Genomic DNA, 21,297 nt, shown 5'->3' on the forward strand with positions numbered 1-21,297 from the left:
ATTTAGAGCTGTCTTGTTTCCATGACGACTTATACTGAATGTGACCACAGGTCAAGTGGTTGACATTTTGTGCGGAACTAGGGTTGGTCTGTTTAGCTTCCTGTAGTCGGACAAGGAGCTTGCTGAGGTGGTCATATTTCATATTTTTATTGCTTCTTTAAGGCCAGGCTATACACATATGTTCATGTAATAGCTGTTGATATATTAGATAATGTTAGCAAAACATGTATAATCACTCGAGAAGTCAATATATATTAGAAAATATTTGGTTTTGTGTAACTTGGGTAGGAGTGTGGGTGTTTTTACAGCACCTTCTTCTGATAATTCCTCACTTCCCACTATCACATGGATCGCCGAGGATACATAACAGCAATGCCTCCAGTCAGTGATGGGATATCGCTGGAATATTGCTGAAGAACTATAACCACCCTCATCACAAGCTCATATATCTATGCTGAGTCAACTACAAAGAAATTCAGACATGAACAGTGACCCGCAGTGTGTTGAAATAAATTTGTTTCTCGTTTTTCATTACTTCCATCTGATCTGAGTCGACACAGTAGCCGGCTACACATGGAGGCTATTGACTACTCAGGCGACTTCGGAGTGTAAATCAGAAGAAGGGCAGTGGCTGTTCGATCAACGATATACCTGAAGCTAAAGTTAAACGTCTTGGCCATATTACCTTGTCTTGTTTTTGCCAACTTAAGCTGAAAGTCTGAATCATATGCATAAAACAACAGATCCGCAAGTAGCGGAGCACAACTCACGTCCTTGGGAACGTCAGCTTCTTGCCTAAATGTTTTATCCTGAAATGTTACACAGGCAACATCATTGAGGAAGTCCAACATACTACACACTATGTTCAGTAAACTTCAGATGGCATTTATTGTCATAAACTGTCCTGAACCTCAGAAGATTGATATGTAAGCATACCTATCCTGACATAGTGGAGTACAAAGTTGAAAATGGAGATATAGATATCAAAATAAAGGGCTGAATATGAGTCACTGTGGTAATATGGAAAATATGCAACCAGATATGTTCAATTAGTAGGGTGGCAAGCACCTCTATGAATACATGACAAATATCTCCATGCAACGAGATAACATCGCTACACGTTAGAGGTAACATATTCCCAATCAACGCATCACAAGCGCATAAAAGATTCAGTAGATACAGAAGCAACACCACAGACAAAACATTATCAGCTTTTAGCCTATCGAACACAAAGTCTGAAACCAAGAGGCCATCTCCTCTACAGTGATGTGATGGCGGGTTGCAAGTTTGGCGAACTCCGTTGTACGACCCTTGGACCATGAAGTCCAGTCTCTCAAGTCGTGGGTTCAAACGGACATCCTACTGTGGGCGTCCAGTACACTCTCCTGGGAGCACTGGACTGGATGTTGCTGCCCCGTTTGCTGTCTGTAAATCAGAAAACCATAAATTTTACCATCGTTCAATTTCCTCCACTACCCGTCGATCGCAATGGTCCAAACTGTTATGTCAATTACTTAAAAACACCGATTGATTGTATCTGTTTACGAGTGTTAACAAATCATCCTAACCAAATGCGGGATACTCCAAAGCTTTGATTCAAAGACTTAGAAAGATTTGCTTTGAGCAAATATTGACATCCTATACTTATTGCGAGCACGACTTCTACCTGGCACCTCATGGATCGAGTGTCTGGGTCGAACTGAAGAGCATATATGTAATCACACGTTTTACCCATTCCTCTCTCACCCCACCTTCTCAGCCAAGTCAGCCTACATTCACATCCTTGTCATCCCCAGAAATGAAGAGACTTAATAATTCCTTACTACTTGTTACCCTTGTAGAATTATTCTTATTCACTAGTGACATACACATTTTATTCAGGGACTATGTGTTGGTCTAGACACGCACCTTGCTCTATGAGGGTCATGTGCAAGTACCTGGCAATGATGGACCCGGTCTCTCTTACGAAGTGTGGATCATATATTTAATAAGAAATATGCCCCATTCCCCTATCATTCCCTCCTCAATTCAACCGGCCTATATTCACACCCTTTACAACACCAGAGAGGCTTCCAAAACACCAATGTCCCTTTATTTAACGTTACATAAAACTTTTGTACGTGTTAGTTTCGACACGCACCTTGCTCCACGACACCCAAGACACTGGGAACCGCCAACCCTGGACTCACGAGGGCTGCTTGTGTTGTTGTTGGTCACGGCAGCCATGGGTCTAACACACCGGGGATTCGGCTCATTCATCAGGCTGTCAGAAAAATTACAGGCCATTATTACACTGAAAATAAGATCACACGTTTGAAACGTTTAATACATAAACAACTCAACAGATAATTCAATGGAAGTAAGATTTACAATACTTCCTGGAGCACACCGGCATTTCGATCATTCTTGTGTACACTGAACCGCCTCATGTTGAGACGACGTTTGGCCTTGGTTTACCAGACAATTCACAGACACAACACATAATTGTAATATATATAATAAAGAGCATGACTAATTATTGAAAACAACATAGGGTGGTATCGATCCTGAAAATATAGGTTTCAAGTGTTGAAATAAACAAAACTAAAATGAGTCAGTCAAACGTAATGCCTGAGAAGCAATTCTTTTAATTCCCTATCATTCCCTCCTCAATTCAACCGGCCTATATTCACACCCTTTACAACACCAGAGAGGCTTCCAAAACACCAATGTCCCTTTATTAAACGTTACATAAAACTTTTGTACGTGTTAGTTTCGACACGCACCTTGCTCCACGACACCCAAGACACTGGGAACCGCCAACCCTGGACTCACGAGGGCTGCTCGTGTTGTTGTTGGTCACGGCAGCCATGGGTCTAACACACCGGGGATTCGGCTCATTCATCAGGCTGTCAGAAAAATTACAGGCCATTATTACACTGAAAATAAGATCACACGTTTGAAACGTTTAATTCATAAACAACTCAACAGATAATTCAATGGAAGTAAGATTTACAATACTTCCTGGAGCACACCGGCATTTCGATCATTCTTGTGTACACTGAACCGCCTCATGTTGAGACGACGTTTGGCCTTGGTTTACCAGACAATTCACAGACACAACACATAATTGTAATATATATAATAAAGAGCATGACTAATTATTGAAAACAACATAGGGTGGTATCGATCCTGAAAATATAGGTTTCAAGTGTTGAAATAAACAAAACTAAAATGAGTCAGTCAAACGTAATGCCTGAGAAGCAATTCTTTTAATTCCCTATCATTCCCTCCTCAATTCAACCGGCCTATATTCACACCCTTTACAACACCAGAGAGGCTTCCAAAACACCAATGTCCCTTTATTTAACGTTACATAAAACTTTTGTACGTGTTAGTTTCGACACGCACCTTGCTCCACGACACCCAAGACACTGGGAACCGCCAACCCTGGACTCACGAGGGCTGCTCGTGTTGTTGTTGGTCACGGCAGCCATGGGTCTAACACACCGGGGATTCGGCTCATTCATCAGGCTGTCAGAAAAATTACAGGCCATTATTACACTGAAAATAAGATCACACGTTTGAAACGTTTAATTCATAAACAACTCAACAGATAATTCAATGGAAGTAAGATTTACAATACTTCCTGGAGCACACCGGCATTTCGATCATTCTTGTGTACACTGAACCGCCTCATGTTGAGACGACGTTTGGCCTTGGTTTACCAGACAATTCACAGACACAACACATAATTGTAATATATATAATAAAGAGCATGACTAATTATTGAAAACAACATAGGGTGGTATCGATCCTGAAAATATAGGTTTCAAGTGTTGAAATAAACAAAACTAAAATGAGTCAGTCAAACGTAATGCCTGAGAAGCAATTCTTTTAATTCCTATCATTCCCTCCTCAATTCAACCGGCCTATATTCACACCCTTTACAACACCAGAGAGGCTTCCAAAACACCAATGTCCCTTTATTTAACGTTACATAAAACTTTTGTACGTGTTAGTTTCGACACGCACCTTGCTCCACGACACCCAAGACACTGGGAACCGCCAACCCTGGACTCACGAGGGCTGCTCGTGTTGTTGTTGGTCACGGCAGCCATGGGTCCTAACACATCGGGGATTCGGCTCATTCATCAGGCTGTCAGAAAAATTACAGGCCATATTACACTGGAAATAAGATCACACGTTTGAAACGTTTAATTCATAAACAACTCAACAGATAATTCAATGGAAGTAAGATTTACAATACTTCCTGGAGCACACCGGCATTTCGATCATTCTTGTGTACACTGAACCGCCTCATGTTGAGACGACGTTTGGCCTTGGTTTACCAGACAATTCACAGACACAACACATAATTGTAATATATATAATAAAGAGCATGACTAATTATTGAAAACAACATAGGGTGGTATCGATCCTGAAAATATAGGTTTCAAGTGTTGAAATAAACAAAACTAAAATGAGTCAGTCAAACGTAATGCCTGAGAAGCAATTCTTTTTAATTCCCTATCATTCCTCCTCAATTCAACCGGCCTATATTCACACCCTTTACAACACCAGAGAGGCTTCCAAAACACCAATGTCCCTTTATTTAACGTTACATAAAACTTTTGTACGTGTTAGTTTCGACACGCACCTTGCTCCACGACACCCAAGACACTGGGAACCGCCAACCCTGGACTCACGAGGGCTTCTCGTGTTGTTGTTGGTCACGGCAGCCATGGGTCTAACACATCGGGGATTCGGCTCATTCATCAGGCTGTCAGAAAAATTACAGGCCATTATTACACTGAAAATAAGATCACACGTTTGAAACGTTTAATTCATAAACAACTCAACAGATAATTCAATGGAAGTAAGATTTAAAATACTTCCTGGAGCACACCGGCATTTCGATCATTCTTGTGTACACTGAACCGCCTCATGTTGAGACGACGTTTGGCCTTGGTTTACCAGACAATTCACAGACACAACACATAATTGTAATATATATAATAAAGAGCATGACTAATTATTGAAAACAACATAGGGTGGTATCGATCCTGAAAATATAGGTTTCAAGTGTTGAAATAAACAAAACTAAAATGAGTCAGTCAAACGTAATGCCTGAGAAGCAATTCTTTTAATTCCCTATCATTCCCTCCTCAATTCAACCGCCCATATTCACACCCTTTACAACACCAGAGAGGCTTCCAAAACACCAATGTCCCTTTATTTAACGTTACATAAAACTTTTGTACGTGTTAGTTTCGACACGCACCTTGCTCCACGACACCCAAGACACTGGGAACCGCCAACCCTGGACTCACGAGGGCTGCTCGTGTTGTTGTTGGTCACGGCAGCCATGGGTCTAACACATCGGGGATTCGGCTCATTCATCAGGCTGTCAGAAAAATTACAGGCCATTATTACACTGAAAATAAGATCACACGTTTGAAACGTTTAATTCATAAACAACTCAACAGATAATTCAATGGAAGTAAGATTTACAATACTTCCTGGAGCACACCGGCATTTCGATCATTCTTGTGTACACTGAACCGCCTCATGTTGAGACGACGTTTGGCCTTGGTTTACCAGACAATTCACAGACACAACACATAATTGTAATATATATAATAAAGAGCATGACTAATTATTGAAAACAACATAGGGTGGTATCGATCCTGAAAATATAGGTTTCAAGTGTTGAAATAAACAAAACTAAAATGAGTCAGTCAAACGTAATGCCTGAGAAGCAATTCTTTTAATTCCCTATCATTCCCTCCTCAATTCAACCGGCCTATATTCACACCCTTTACAACACCAGAGAGGCTTCCAAAACACCAATGTCCCTTTATTTAACGTTACATAAAACTTTTGTACGTGTTAGTTTCGACACGCACCTTGCTCCACGACACCCAAGACACTGGGAACCGCCAACCCTGGACTCACGAGGGCTGCTCGTGTTGTTGTTGGTCACGGCAGCCATGGGTCTAACACATCGGGGATTCGGCTCATTCATCAGGCTGTCAGAAAAATTACAGGCCATTATTACACTGAAAATAAGATCACACGTTTGAAACGTTTAATTCATAAACAACTCAACAGATAATTCAATGGAAGTAAGATTTACAATACTTCCTGGAGCACACCGGCATTTCGATCATTCTTGTGTACACTGAACCGCCTCATGTTGAGACGACGTTTGGCCTTGGTTTACCAGACAATTCACAGACACAACACATAATTGTAATATATATAATAAAGAGCATGACTAATTATTGAAAACAACATAGGGTGGTATCGATCCTGAAAATATAGGTTTCAAGTGTTGAAATAAACAAAACTAAAATGAGTCAGTCAAACGTAATGCCTGAGAAGCAATTCTTTTAATTTCTTAACGTCTTTTTGCTGCACGATTTTGGCTTCCAACAGGATACCAATACTGTGGACGAAGTGCATGTCAAAAATGAACTTCTACTACCTGGTCGGTTGGTTGTATCTACTTCCCCTGATGCATGTGCATGTACAAACACCGGTAAATATGGGTACGCCTTGTTGATATATCAAAATTCCTTTAAGTTTAATGATGGTTTAAGTCTAATGAAAGTGATGAAAACATTTTCAAACCATTAAGATGAATTCTCGAAACATTCATTCTCACTTATGAAGGACATATATTATTAAGCATTTGTTTATGAGCCACAGTCAAATGGGGATGGTACCAGGAGCTGTGGGAAGGCAAATATAACTCAGCCAGCCGATCGCAGCCGTCACACACACATGCGAAGGCAAGTCAAGTATTCACTGATACGAACAGTTACATATGATGACAGTCAATCTAAACAGGGATCAGGATCGGACACAGTTTTGGAGACAGATTCTTCATGTTGGGAATTGTCCTCCAAGGCCACATTCTGTGTGTGCTTGTGAGTAAGTGAGTGTGTGTGTGTGTGCGCGTGCGTGTGTGTTAGAGAATGAGTGCGTGTGCACAAGCAAATAATGTACTAAGAGAGAGAGAGCACAAATACACACACGTTCACGCGCACACACACACACACACACACATAATAATATATTATTATACTAACATTTCTATAGCGCCGATATCGAGTTCAACTGCTCAAAGGCGCTTTGTTATTCCCTCGATCTTTGGATGTCCATCACAACGGCACATCGTATTTTTAATTTCAACTCCATGGGGATCATACAACTCTTGCTGCCTACGATGTATACACATATACTTTCAGAACATAAACCTATAAATAACGTGAAATTCATTTCATTTTGCATTGATAGGAATTATCATATCATGACATTTTCATTACAAATAGTTTGGAGATGAAATCATCTACAAATCAAATATTGAGAGGCAAATACGGAGTTGTGTCCCTTGTGGTGTATTCAAATGAGCCAAGCGTGAGCACGGAAGACATATTGCGTCACCAGCACACCCCGCTCAATGTATTTCTGTTCCTGGTCAGTGAGTTAGACCAGCAGTGACCAAGTCACATGATTATTCCACGTATTATGGACCATACCCTAATAGATCATGTGTAGTTGTGTACAGTACCCGGAAATGTCCCTTGTGGTGTATTATGGTGTAACCAGCCAGTGGAACTCTGACCCATATATTGCGTCGTCAACACACCTGTTTTGTATATTTGTGTTCCTGGTCAGTGTGTTAGACCAGCAGTGACCAAGTCAAGATTATTCCACGTGTTATGGATCATACCCTAATGACTTGGATGTACCCTGTATAGTTGTGTATAGTTCATAGTGAGGAGTGGAGTACCCGGAAATGTCCTAGGATGTAATGGAGGTAGTATACTATTTTTACCAGTAGCGACCATAGTGTATCATGCGTTCTTTGTCTTTCATTAGTAATTACTGTACAATGTTATAGAAATTACGTTTTGCCTACGGTCCTGTCTACAAGTCAGAAACGTTTGCTGTCGCTTGCCTCGTGAAAAATTCAGCCTTCCGCCATATTGCTGCCATGGCGGGTACTCGTTATAGTATATGCTGGAATGTTTCTGTGCAGGTCAGTTGCTATAGAAAAACATTATACCGCACAATTATTCTGCCAAAACAAAAATATCTAACTTCAGTTGAATATGTCTAATTAAGTATTTGTGTGATCAAAACTATGGTGACAATACAATAGATCTAGACCATACAGACACAAAGCGCATGTTTGACACCAAAAGCAAAGCTAAAACAGAACATATTGAAATCTTCGAGTATAATCCTGAGAAAGTTTTACATGAATGAGATAGCATGCTGTACATTGTGTTGTCGTGGTAACCACCACCGAATTACTGGAATTGATTACGGAAATCAACACAGAAGCAAAAACATTGGAAAAAACAATGGAAATTATAATATACTGACATGATATATGTACAAATCCCTCTATATACAGTACAACCAGAAATTATTGTGAATTTAAAGATTGTAATTATTTTATTTTTTTCACTCATTACTCACGTATTAAATCTGAATATTAGCAGAACATAACTCCAGATTCAAAGAGAAGTGAACAGTTAGTATTTTGTCAAGTCACCATGGGCAGCAATGCAGGCTTCAAAGCGGCGGGGCATACCACTGATCAAAGAAAGTCGTGGTCCATGCTGTCCCAATATTGGACCACCTCTTCTTTCATTTCAGCAATATTTTTTAGATTTTTCTTATTGACACATTCCTTCATAAGTCCCAAAACATTTTCTATTGGATTTAGGTCTTGGCTATAGTTTTGCCAATCTAATAATGTCATATTTTGGGTCCGAAACCAGGCCTGTGAATGCTTTTAACGATGTTTGGGGTCTTTGTCCTACTGGAAAATCCAAAAAAGTTCCATAGAACACGTGAGAAGATGGAAGTAAATGTCCCTCGAGAATATCTGTGTACCGCTCACTGTTAATATTCCTTTCAAATACACAGAGGGGCGTTGCCCCTAACACAGATTGCCACCCCACACGTTCAATTTCGGACTGTACTTTTGGCGCTGATACAAAGGTTTTTCAGTTTGTTTGGTCCAGAATTTCAGTGTATTAGGAAACAGTCACACAGAACTTTCATCTGAGAAAATCACATTGTCCCAGTTAAAATTTCTATGCTGTAAGCACCAGTTCAACCTTCGCTCCTTTTGTGCAGGTTTCATGATCGGTGATGGAATTCCTCGACGTTTCTGCCAACCCATTGCATGCAGCTCAGTTCTAAATGTCTCCTATCAATCATATCCAGCCTTAAGTTTTCTAAACTCCTTCGTTTGTTTTTAGAAACAAGAATACCAAGCCGCCTACTGTCACTGACAGTCAATTTTCTGGGCCTACCTGCGCCTCCCTGGTGCTCAATGTCATATCCATTTGCAATATTTTGCAAAACACGCTAAACAGTGGACAAAGGGATGCCTGTTCTACTTGAAACCACTGTAGCTGATATGATGTCCTTGTTATAATACTCTAAAATCAACTTCCTCTTCTCTAAATTATCCATAATGAGGATCACTGAAAATGTCGTCTGCGAGCAAGTAAACAAAGGGGGGATAACTCTTCACAAACTAATGAAAAAGGATTAACGGAGTTGTCTCTCTTGAATGAAACCAAGCACTTAGTATTCCTAAAATTCTCAATAATTTCTGGTCATACTATATTTGAGGTTTAACGGGCTAGTGGAGTAAGGAAATATCCATGTATTGACATTTGTGACAGCTCATGTGATAGTATGTCATACAACGAAGTTAAGAAATTATATTTTATGCGTTAAAGGAGTGCGATTCTTCTCGCAAGTTCTCAGCAAAGGACGGAACGTGTGCTGAGACGGTCTGACAACCTGAGAGGGCATCCCCCCATACACGTGACTGCCTGATCAGGGACAACGGAATTATGCAATTACGTGTCTGAAAGAGTTACATTTGAAACTAATGAAACAAAATGTCACCGATAGTTGTACAAGTTCTTGAATGACGCCTAGAAAAAGGTAAATGGAAAAATATATTTGTGTACAGTATTTTCAGAAATGTATTTTTAGTATTTTAGGAAAGGTTATTTATTATAGGGTGCAAATAAACAAGGTTTGCGTTGAAAAATGTTTACTTTTGTAGAAACTCCGCTAAGCCGTCTCTTGTCCAAAGTGACTTTGTGAAACAAGCTCTAATGGGAGGTACCCGATGCCTGACTAAATTGTTCTATCAAAACATCCGTCGTGACACAAGGTCTTGTTACACATGTCAGATACTTTAAGTTCCTTATAAATCAATCGAATACTTTTTACAAATGCATCATTTTCACTAATAAAGTCTAACGTTGGTACATTCCAACGACGAAAGGCTTGTCGCTGACCTTTGGGGTGGCTCCAAAACGCAAATGGTGCTGCTGATATGTTCACATTGGCTGCTATATATTAAAGACTTTCACATACGTTTACACATACTTTGATCCACTACCGTGTAAGGGCGACAAGGTTTTATAAGTTGGTTAATTGGCTCTAATACTAAGTGTCATTTACTTGTGATCTTGACGTTCGCTATCACAGACGTATTCATCAATAATTTACCTGCACAACTGTCATTGCCACAGTCGACTGTCTAAAACCTTCACGGAAATGTGAGAAAATACATATACATAAATGGTCAAATACTGGAGATTTCTTTTCATAAGCCAACGGACTTACATTTTGGTATTTTGCGCAAAGGCAGAATCTGATCGGGACGACTGGTGTTTTTTATGAGTTGGATCAATACGAGTATCACCGGGGTTGTCACACTTTATTACATATTTACACCCGTTTACACGAGAGTTTCAATGGTCATTTAATACACTTTCATCTTCAAATATGAAGGGAGGAATGCCACTTATTGATTGTTTGTCAGTGTTACAAAGATGCAGAAAATCAATATTTTCCACCATACAATGGTAGCCCGTGTAGGGAGAGTTGTGTACGACTTGTGTCATGTAAAGATGTTTTTTTGATAAGTATTGCTAAGGTTTCTGATAAAGGCTTGTTAAATTAGAAATGCATAAATTTCAGTCAGTATTCTGCACATAAGATTCATATGTTATCTTTAGAAGGGTATATTATGCCTGGACATTGTGCAAAAATGTTGGATAGTTTACAAAAGCAATAATGTATGACCCGTTACTGGTTTACCAGCATCAAATAAAATGTAAAATCATTCTGTAATGTGAGCCATCGCCTTATATACTGAATAACAAATGTCTGTCTGTCTGTCTGTCTGTCTGCCTGCCTGCCTGCCTGTCTAAAGTTATCCATTGTCAAGAGGCTAAGAAAATATTTTCTTAATAGCTGGTCAAAACTCGATTATTTATTATTCCTAATATGAAGGGATCTTATAGCGGCAATATAAGTAGGGTAGGTAGGTCTAATACATACTCAACAGTGTGACTTGTGTATCTGTTACACACATGTATTCACACCATGCCGTAAAAAGCAACATTTGACAACTCTTCTGAAGATGAAATTTATTCTTCTGGGACAGAAATCATCTCAAATATTCACAAAGTTCTCAATACCTAAGCAGAAACAGGGAATATGTAAATCCACATTGCAATTACAATTCACAACATGAAGACAGTAACAACGCAACGACAACAATTAGAATAACTGTTTTAAACAATTTTTATATGTAAGTAAAATGTAACTTACTATGACTTTTTGTTCGTTTCGGTAAAATATCCTGTTAATACACCTGACTCCTATAAGTGCCAACTGGCGAAGGCCACGTCCAAAGCATCTAAGCAGGATCTACACACGATCACTGTGTCAAGTGACCTTGAATAACTGAGGTAGTCTGTCTCAGTCCCTGAACCACATTAATTTCCCTACTGCCAAGCCCTCTCTGCTGTGCTAAAGCCCTAAATAAAGCAAGTCTAGATTTCATCAGTTTACCGGATGAGTGTAAACAAACGAAAGCTACCGAGAATTCTCTCGCGATTCTTTTGGAGGGCTACGGTGGATTGATGGTTGTTCATGGATATGCATGCAGGAAATGTCATGACAGGTAAGCTGACAATAACGTACTTTTGATAGAAAATGTATTGACCTTTGTAGATTACTGATAAGTGTCACATTGTTATCGCACGCTGATGTTTGTATAGAAGTGTATGTGACACAATCAGCTGGACCGGGGATTTAGCTATTTTTAGACATGGAAAACCCCGAAACCGTAAATCGGTGTCTCTGGCAGTGAAAGTAAACTTTGGCTCAGTATTATTCGTTACAGTACTCAGTTTAAGCAGTGTAACGAATAATACTGAGCCTAAGTTTATTTATACTGGTGTCTCTGGTCTCTTTCTTTGTATCCAATTGACATTTCGATACTGGCAAACAGGGATTTCGACAAAATAACACTCCAAAACATATCCAACATGAAAACACCGTTACAGTCACCCTTGTGAAAAAATAATTTATAATTTATTTTTTGTGCACTTGTATGTATTTAGCTATGTGGATAAATCATACTTGTTGGAAAAACCACAACAGGATTCTGAATATCAAACACTTTAAGGAAAGTTTTCATGAAATTCTAATATTCTAATACATGATGATGTTTATAATGCATGCTCATATTTCATGTAATGAGTCTCAATCGTACTAACTCTCACACCCTTATAACAAATATTTGAATGCATATACATGTATTATCACATGTATCGTTCATGTTCAGAGTGAAGAGGATTCACACATCAACGAAAGACTTCTGGGACATGTGTCAAGAATCAAGCAAATCAACTAAAACAAAACGGTGAGCCCCTCAGTGTGTTCAAACATCAATAAAGGGATATATTAGAAGTTGTTTGGATAGGAAGTTGTAGAAATTGTAATGTTAAAATCAGATCAGTTTTAAACCTACCTTGGAACCCAGAAGTTTCTGGATTTGGAGCAGAATCTTTTAGGTTGATATTAACCAAATCATTAAAATCAATTCTGAAAGTAAGATTTATAGAATTTAAAATATAATTAAACAATGGATAAAAAGAACTGTAACTCCCATAGGAAAAATTGCTACTATCAAATGTTGCTTAACTTCACCTGAATTATGACCTGAGCTCTATGCACAGTAACACACACAGTCATAATCGGAATGATATTTTCATAAAACCCTATAAAACCACTCATGATACTAAGATGGGTGCAATTCAGGCTGCTTTACAGAATCTTTCCATTCAATACATACCTGAATAAAATGCACGTTGTTGAGACTAATCTTTGTACATTCTGTGGGGCTGAGTCTGAATGCATATTTAACCTATTATTTGCAGTTGGTTTGAACAGTGCCAATTCCTATAATAAGATTATTTGACCTCAGCGGTGTAAGCAGTTAATCAATCATGCACAACCTACAATTTTTAATCATTATAGCTATGAAATAACATGTCATCGCGTGGAATCACAGTATAATTATATCCATGTTCTTGTTTACAGATGTGCATCCTCACCCCTGACTCCTTCAGTGTCCAATGAACCCATGATTTCTAACCACAGAAAAGTACAGAGACGACTAATTATGTCTGCTGAGGAACATACTTCATCCTCAGGGGCTTCTGATCCCGATAACGTGGCACTCATTGATGAAGTAGGCTATGAGTGTAATGTGAGCACAACAAAGCGTGATCATCATGATCATACATACTTCAAAGATCCAGATAACTCTGAAACAGCTGGGAAGAATTGCAAGATTACTACCAAGAACACATCACCCAATATGTCCAGAACTTTAGGCTCCAGTCGGTTGCTTGCCAATTCTCTTATAAACTGTGATGCCTCCTTGAGACAGAGTTTGACTTGTTCTGATATCTATCTTTTGACATAAGCTATCAATTCCTTCTCAGTTTTCTCTGCTGCTGAAGCAATCATGAAGATTCCACATTTGAAATCTGCTGTAGAAAAACATTTTCTTCAAAAAGTAGACCATAGTGTTTCAGAGTTGAACCGCAGGAATGTTGAACATGGCTATGTGTCTGAACTTATGGCCAAAGACTATAAGAATCTTACTGATTTCAAATGGCAAACTGTTGTGGAAGAAATTGCTGTCAAAGTTCCTGAATTGCTGAATATGATGATTACAGTCTGTGTTGGACATGGTGGTGTAACCCCGGAGAAGTTGGAAACAATGTTGCCAAGAATAGGAATGGCTTACAGTATCCTAGTACAGGCTTGGCATCATGAACTGAGCAGGGTGCAGAGGATCATGACAATGTGCCTTCATGACAGTACCTGCGAACAAAAGGTAAATTATATATTTTTTCAATCAAGATGATAACAGAAAAAGCTTTTGTGTGCTGATAAAAAAGGAAATAGGTCTCTCGGAATAGACCTCTTGATAATTTGCTTCATATGTGCAAATCAATGTAAACTGAGGGAAACAAATAAGGGATAAAATGAAAGCACAAGTGTTCCTATAATTTTTTCCATCTTTATTCAAAAGTTATGCAATACAAGGCTTGTGAAGATACCTTGAAAAAAAATAAAGGATCACTTGTGCTTTCATGCAATCCAATTTTGTTTTACTTCAGTATATGTCATGCGAATGTATGCATAAATTTACAGAATCCAATTCCTTATTTTCAGGTCTTTGACCGGCTACAGCAAATTGGCGTGTCTCTCAGTTATGGCAGGAGCCTTTTTCTGTTGAATGAAGTTGGAGGACATTTTAATGACCGGGTCATACAGGCTGTCAGTGAGGGACGCAGGTTTCGCATCATTGGCGACAATTTAAATTTTCATGTTGATGTTCAGGACATGAGAAAAGACAGGCAGAGCAGTAATCATCACATGTTTGCCTCGGCTATCATTTTACAGACACAGGTTGACACTTCCATGCTGCAAAATGTCCCGCAGAAGAGCATTGACAATCTTCTAGTGAATGATGTCCTTATCTCAAACACAGAGCTTGATGTTGTGAAAGATGAATACATTAAATTAGTGTGTGACATTGCCAGTGAGCACATACCTTCTCTAGCATTCATGGGGAAGTGTGTTCCATCGTTCTTACTTGACCCTCACAGTGAGCAGTTAAAAAGAAAGAATGAAGTCATTGCCTGGCCAGTTTTGCCTTATAATGAGCAGTCCTATGCTGATGATGTCAAGATTCTTGCTTACTATGAAGACACCATTCAAGAAATTTACACTTCTGCTGGGCTTCCAGTAGATAGTAGTGTGAACGTTCATATTGGTGGGGATCAACTGACAAGAGAACGCTTCAGTCATGCAAAACGTTTCAGGATTGGCAATTTACTTGCACATGAACGATTTGACCATCTTGGTCCTACCTCATTCGAGCTATTTCATCTGGACATGAACTTCCTTGAAAAGATTGCTTTCAGGTATCTATACAATGAAGGCTCCTCAAATGAATTGGGAACAATGAAGTCTGAGCAGCAGCGTATTTTACGCAAAAATGTTGATCCAGATGTTCGCAAGGCATATGATGCTGATCAAGCCTACTTCATCTCCTTTGTCAAGAGCTACATTGTAGCCCTCTTGCTCAGTTTCTTTGGCATGGACACTTCAGATGGAACACCAACAAAAAATGTACCACCGCCATTTGCAAATGAAAGTGAGAGGAAGGCCTGGGTTAGGAATACAGTGGGTGACCTCGTAGAGGAACATGTACTAGCTACATGGCGTGGCAAATTATGTAAACAACAGGTTAATGTGGGAAGGAGAGACATCATCCAACTTGTGCCAGTAACCTTGAAAAATGGCACTCAAAAGAATCTCCCAGTGTATAGTCCAGAGGTAACATTTATGCCACCACAAGAAGATTATGTTATGAATTACAGTAGTCTTGTCATTGATCTGGGACTCCTGTATCTGAATTTTCGTGATGCGTGTCATCTTCCAAATCGTGACCGCATGATGAGAATATTTAAAATGTTCTTACCAATCTTCAAAGGGACCAACAATCAATCAAAATATGCTCTGGAACTGCTCCGATTCTTGATTCAGCATACTTCCATACTGAGCGAATGTGAATCACACAGAGTTTTCTATGGCCTGTTTGTGAACAACCAAGGACACATTAACACTCATATCAGAGCAGACCAGCAAATGGAGTACATAGTGAAGAAGCAGAAAAAGCTAATCAAACACTGTTACTCCAACAAGACTAATAAAAATATCGTGCGACACACTGCTGCTGTCCATGGTGTGTCCACAATTGGAGAAAGCTTTGATGCCGCCACCAAAGTTATCAGGCGTGCCAAAGCTCATCCCGAACTTTCAGCATTGATGGATGAAATATCCATGGTATCTGACATTATAAGCATTAAACCATGGAGTCATTCTGCAAACAGGAAATTTGAACATTTTCCCAGAATTCAGAGAACACTTGTTGACAAAATAGATCCTGCTGCCTTCCGGAAATGGTTTTCCGAAAAGAAAATGTATTTCTTCCATGAGGTTGGGAAGTAATACATAGTAGTTCAGATGTATCTGATTTACTGCTATTCACATGACACTGTTTCAAGTTTGCTTGATTGTTGACTGTTGTTGCCTCATATAAGCTATAACTGTATACTCCTTGACAACATTTACCTCTAGGGCTGTTACTATTCAGTCGGGACTATTCAGATCGTTGAACTGTCTCCCTTCATGAATTCAGTTCGCTATTTGCAATCACTAAGGTTGAAATGTTCATGAAACGTTTTAGGAGTGTTTTAACTTGAATTTGTGTTTGATTTATCAAAGTGAGATATGGAAAATGGAATATATCCAACCAAGCAGAATGACTATCAACACTCATATCTTTTATTTCATATTCCACACTGTTCCAACTTCTAAATGCCTCTAAAAGAAGCACTGTGTCAACATGGACAAAACACATCAAAGAATATACTTTGTTATTATTTCACTGAATACTATAAATAATACATCAACTGATGACTTGTTATTGGATTCATGGCTCAATACCTGTGGCATGTATCATATTTTCTTCATAGATTTGGTGCAGCCCTAGTTATCTCCCCTTGTCTATAATTAACTGATCTTATAAATACTCTTTTTATAAGATGACCGCTTGTTAACCTTAACCATCTCAGTTTTGTGTACTGTCATCAAAACTATTGTATCTTTATTGTATATTGTATACAATCCATATTGCATATTCATGGGGAATGATAATGTTGAACCACATATTTGAGAAGACATGCAATATTGTCCAAATAGGCAAGATCAATGTCTTTGAACTCTGACTTAAGAATGTCCACATTGCTAAATCTGTTATAGTCAGCTGATATTTTGGAGGCCAGTTTCTTATCAAGCCCTGTTTGCAACTTTGAAAACGGTACATCAGCAACTTGATTTTCAGCTTCAAAATAATCAGTTAACAACTGTGAAGCCATTTTAACCCAGCTTTCCTGGGTGCAGGAATTTGCTCATTGCTCTCCTGAGTCGAGAGATGGAAGTCAGTTTCGAATACTTTGTGTATAATACATTCAGCACACTGACATGTTTTTGAGCAATTGTCACAACAACGATGACCTGGTTCTGGTTGGACACATTCAAATTCAAAATAATTCATCAAGGTCTGTCTTCTGCATTTGCTAGTGGTGCAGAAATCTTTCATTTCCTTTGAGAGATGTTTGACATTTGAAGCTATGTCTGATTTGTTCATGTACATTATTGCCTCTGCATGTTCACCATCACGCCCAGCTCGACCAGTTTCTTGCAAGTAAGCTGCAAACCAAAATATCATTATCATTCTGTGCAAAAAACCTAAGAGTAATACTGTCCTATTTTTTAATTGGTGTCTGAACAATTCCTGTTATTGTATTCTACTTTATGATTGCTTTGTTCCATCACCCAACTAAGCACTCAGTAAATATACTGAACAAGCCTTTCGCAACATGGCAATGACTAAAACTAATCTGAAAATGGCTTCATTGTGATAATGTAAAAAATATGGAGAGATTGTGAGTTTGTTTCATATTAAGCATGCAAATGTGTGTTCATTTTCAGTACCCAATTGGTGAACCAGATATATAGTCTTCTAATTTATTGATTTAATTATTTCCATTTTGCTTACTTTCTAGCGTTGAAGGTGGTCCAATGTGAATAACCCTTCTTATATCAGGTGCATCAGTGCCCATGCTGTATGCCTCAGTGGCTAAAAGTAGCCTTACATGGCTATTGGGAGACTTGAATATACAAGACAGTTCTTGTTTCAGCTGAAAACAAAGGACTAATTATTTACAGAGAAGCAAGGCTTGCTTTCCAAAACAAAGTAAAAATTGACACTTAATCATAAATTCTAAAATGTTAATGTATTTTGACATGAAAACATGTGTCTTCAAAAGAGCTATTAATTATCCATAATTGGTTCATTTCAGGACAATACTGGGAAATTATAAATATATTAGTAGCAGAGGTAAATTATTGATAAATACTACTTAAACCGCTTACTGCATCAACTTGCGGTGCATGATACTGTCCAAGCCTGGCAGTGTATTGACTATTAGAAGTGTAACAGTGGAGTTCTTCGTCGCCCATTATTTGAAATGCCAATTCATGGCCATATCCACACCATTTCAGCTTGCTGAAGAGAACTGTTTTGGGGAAGGATCTTCCTTTCTCCTGTAAAAATATACTTGTTTCTTAAAATGCCTCTCACCTAGTATTTTGTGAAGAATTTTTAAACTTTACGCAAACAAAATTCAATTCAGGACAAATTAATGTGTATTTGCCAGATTTACAGATATCATTACAAAATTCTGCAGATACATTTTTCACTTATCAGTTACTGTTTCATTTTTCTGCTGAATAATGTTATTAATAATGCAATCAGTCCTGTATGAAGACCATGTACATGTACACATTTTTGATTATCTAGGTACTTATCATTAATATTTACCAAATTTTTCACTTTGTATCAAAGATGGTGTTATGTCATTAGTGCAGTACAGTTAATTGGTTGCTGCTTGCATCTTAGTCCTGATGATATAACTAAGATATGTATTGTTTCATCTGAAGATAGTAATGACATATGTGATTAAAAAGAGAACATGATTAAAACGGTATTATTTATTGTGTGCATTAATGATAATATATAAGAGATGTATTTTGTCAGTCAGCAAAGTTTACTGCTGTCATTTTAGAAATGAGATCTGTATGTGATTGGTGTAATAATAGAATTCACATATTTGCCATGATTATGAAATGTGATTATTAACTGCTATCTAACTGCTAAGTGAAATGTTATTCTGCATTTGCTGTAAAGACATTAACACATCATTTGCTGTGGTATGATATAAATTCTGTACCTTTAATTCCATTAATATTGGCCTCAATACCTCTCCATAAGCATCTTCTGATGTTTTGTTTACAGAATTATGGGAGGATCTCTTATTCACTGAATAAAACAGGTTTGGGCGATCACATGATGCTGATACTAAGTAGTAATTAGCACAAAACCTGAGGTGTTTTGCTATGCATTTTTGTGTTGTTTTTGTAGCTGTTGCAGTCATTGCAACAACTTTTGCGTTCGGTAGAATTGCCCTTAGCGTGTCAAGACGCTGATAATCTGTGCGGAAACTGTTGCCCCACGTATCGATGCAGTGAGCCTCATCAACAATGATGTGAGATATCTTCCTCTGATACTTATTTTTTTCAGATCACAGAGAAACACCTTCTGTAATAACTGCTCAGGGTGTCCACGAATATATGTGGGCATGTTGGAGCTTTTGTCTCCCATGTGGTCTGGCAAAATGTGCATGCACCTTTCAGCGTAAAATTTCACTTTTTCGTTGATGATTGCATTCAAGGGACTCACGACGAGAATTGATGTTAGATAATCTTGCAAGTGACATTTGCATATAGCAGTGCACGTACACGCTGCCTGACAACGTCTGACTCCAATATAATAAGGAATTAGTTCGTAAGCCAGGCTCTTTCCGAACCCAGTGGGCAGAACGGTCATTACGTCACCAATTTCTGAGGCGTACACAATGTCAATTTGTTGTTTTTTCAAACAAAACACAGGAGTTTCTAAATCTACGGAGAAACGAAATAAGGCACATTTTAGGGCATTAACTCTACCCAGCTTGTCTCCAATGTTCATCGTGATTTCAATAAAGCTGTGATCACTTGGGTATGTAAATGAAATAAAAAATACTACGGCGTTTTTAGTAACTCGATCTAAACGTAAACACAGCTAGCAGACGAAGCGTAGGGAGTCTAAAAATAACAACCAATAGAAACGTACGTAACAAAGTCATCATGACAGTCGTTCACAGCCATCGTCTCTTTGGCCTATACCGGCTCGTATATTGCGATATGCGAGACGGGGCCCAGCTTAGCATACCGCGAGATACGAACGTCAGCGCCAGCCTTATAACCTGGGTCTGTTGCGCCTGCGCTAACGCTCCGACACTGACCCAGGCAACCACTGCCGAATGGCGGCCTTCACTGCAGGGAGACGCGCCATGCATTTACTATAGAAAAATCAGAGAAAGGGGGGTTAGAATTTTTTCATAGCATTTTCATCGATACTATGGCAAAGTATACATCACCAGAACAACACCCATCGTTACTTTCAGTGTACGAACACGTTATTTAAGCAGTTTCGAGGCACACAAATCGTTGTAGCATTGGTGATATATGTAAACAATGACACACACCCCATATCCATCATTGATTCATTGATATTTCGTGTCAGCTCGCTATTGCCACGAAATTGTACACATAAAACATGGAACTGAACGACCACACTGATTGAATATAGTTAGCATCATTATTTTAGAAAGTTTGATGACGAAAATATCGCCGATTATGTCCCGTGTCTTCCATCGTTTCAGGGTAGGTTTAGCGGATATATTTTTCGATCGCCTTGTGAAATTACAAGGTAAAGCGTTTAGATCATATGGATGATGTTAATGACAGGGTTTGTCATTCTGATATTTAGCCTCTACAAAACCACATGAAACAGTTCACATATATACCAATATCATTCAGAAATGTTTATGATTATAATAAACATGGTGAATCAAATGATCTATATACAAAAATGCACACTCATATAAAAACAATGAATTTGATACTTTATATTATTAAACTGAATATATATAAATACATGGTATGATCAGTATGTTAATACATTGGTATAACATATATGTGGAGAAGAACTTTCTAGACAGATGAACATTCCACTATTGTTGAATTAAGGGTGATTTTTAACCCAAAAAAATGTAATGAGAACTGTAGTTTTTATGGCTTTAAGCCAGTATGAGAGTATACATTTGCTGTACATTGATTATTTTGAGCATGATAACCGTGGTGTTATTAGAATAGATC

At 38.5% G+C, this 21,297-nt stretch overlaps 2 protein-coding genes and 2 long non-coding RNA genes across 4 annotated transcripts; 2 read left to right on the forward strand and 2 right to left on the reverse strand.

Annotated features, from left to right (window-relative positions):
* Positions 1-162: 162 nt before the first annotated feature.
* LOC124275416 lies at positions 163-7,010 on the reverse strand. Its single transcript, XR_006898273.1, has 3 exons — positions 6,979-7,010; positions 6,124-6,126; positions 163-376 (listed from the first exon to the last, which is right to left on the reverse strand). It is a non-coding gene; the product is annotated as an uncharacterized LOC124275416 (long non-coding RNA).
* Positions 7,011-11,906: 4,896 nt separating this feature from the next.
* LOC124275413 lies at positions 11,907-13,534 on the forward strand. Its single transcript, XR_006898270.1, has 3 exons — positions 11,907-12,007; positions 12,674-12,751; positions 13,432-13,534. It is a non-coding gene; the product is annotated as an uncharacterized LOC124275413 (long non-coding RNA).
* Positions 13,535-13,899: 365 nt separating this feature from the next.
* On the forward strand, positions 13,900-16,422 carry LOC124275276. Its single transcript, XM_046710757.1, has 2 exons — positions 13,900-14,236; positions 14,578-16,422. The coding sequence occupies exons 1-2, from the start codon at positions 13,976-13,978 to the stop codon at positions 16,420-16,422; spliced, it is 2,106 nt and encodes a 701-aa protein (XP_046566713.1). The 5' UTR covers positions 13,900-13,975.
* A 910-nt stretch (positions 16,423-17,332) lies between these two features.
* On the reverse strand, positions 17,333-19,610 carry LOC124275277 (ATP-dependent DNA helicase Q1-like; the record flags this gene model as incomplete). Its single annotated transcript, XM_046710759.1, has 4 exons — positions 17,333-17,685; positions 18,035-18,176; positions 18,412-18,602; positions 19,190-19,610. Coding segments are annotated over 4 exons (1,107 nt in total), but the record flags the coding sequence as incomplete, so codon positions are not given.
* Positions 19,611-21,297: the final 1,687 nt, after the last annotated feature.

The sequence above is a fragment of the Haliotis rubra genome, unplaced genomic scaffold (genome assembly GCF_003918875.1).
Source record: "Haliotis rubra isolate DU_JTF1 unplaced genomic scaffold, ASM391887v1 Scf2, whole genome shotgun sequence".
Classification (NCBI taxonomy): Eukaryota; Metazoa; Mollusca; class Gastropoda; order Lepetellida; family Haliotidae; genus Haliotis; species Haliotis rubra.

Coding starts and splice junctions, on each gene's coding strand:
- LOC124275276 (XM_046710757.1), top strand. CDS start 13,976: ATGGCCAAAGACTATAAGAATCTTACTGATTTCAAATGGCAAACTGTT. Junction 14,237..14,577: donor ACAGTACCTGCGAACAAAAG/GTAAATTATATA, acceptor CCTTATTTTCAG/GTCTTTGACCGGCTACAGCA.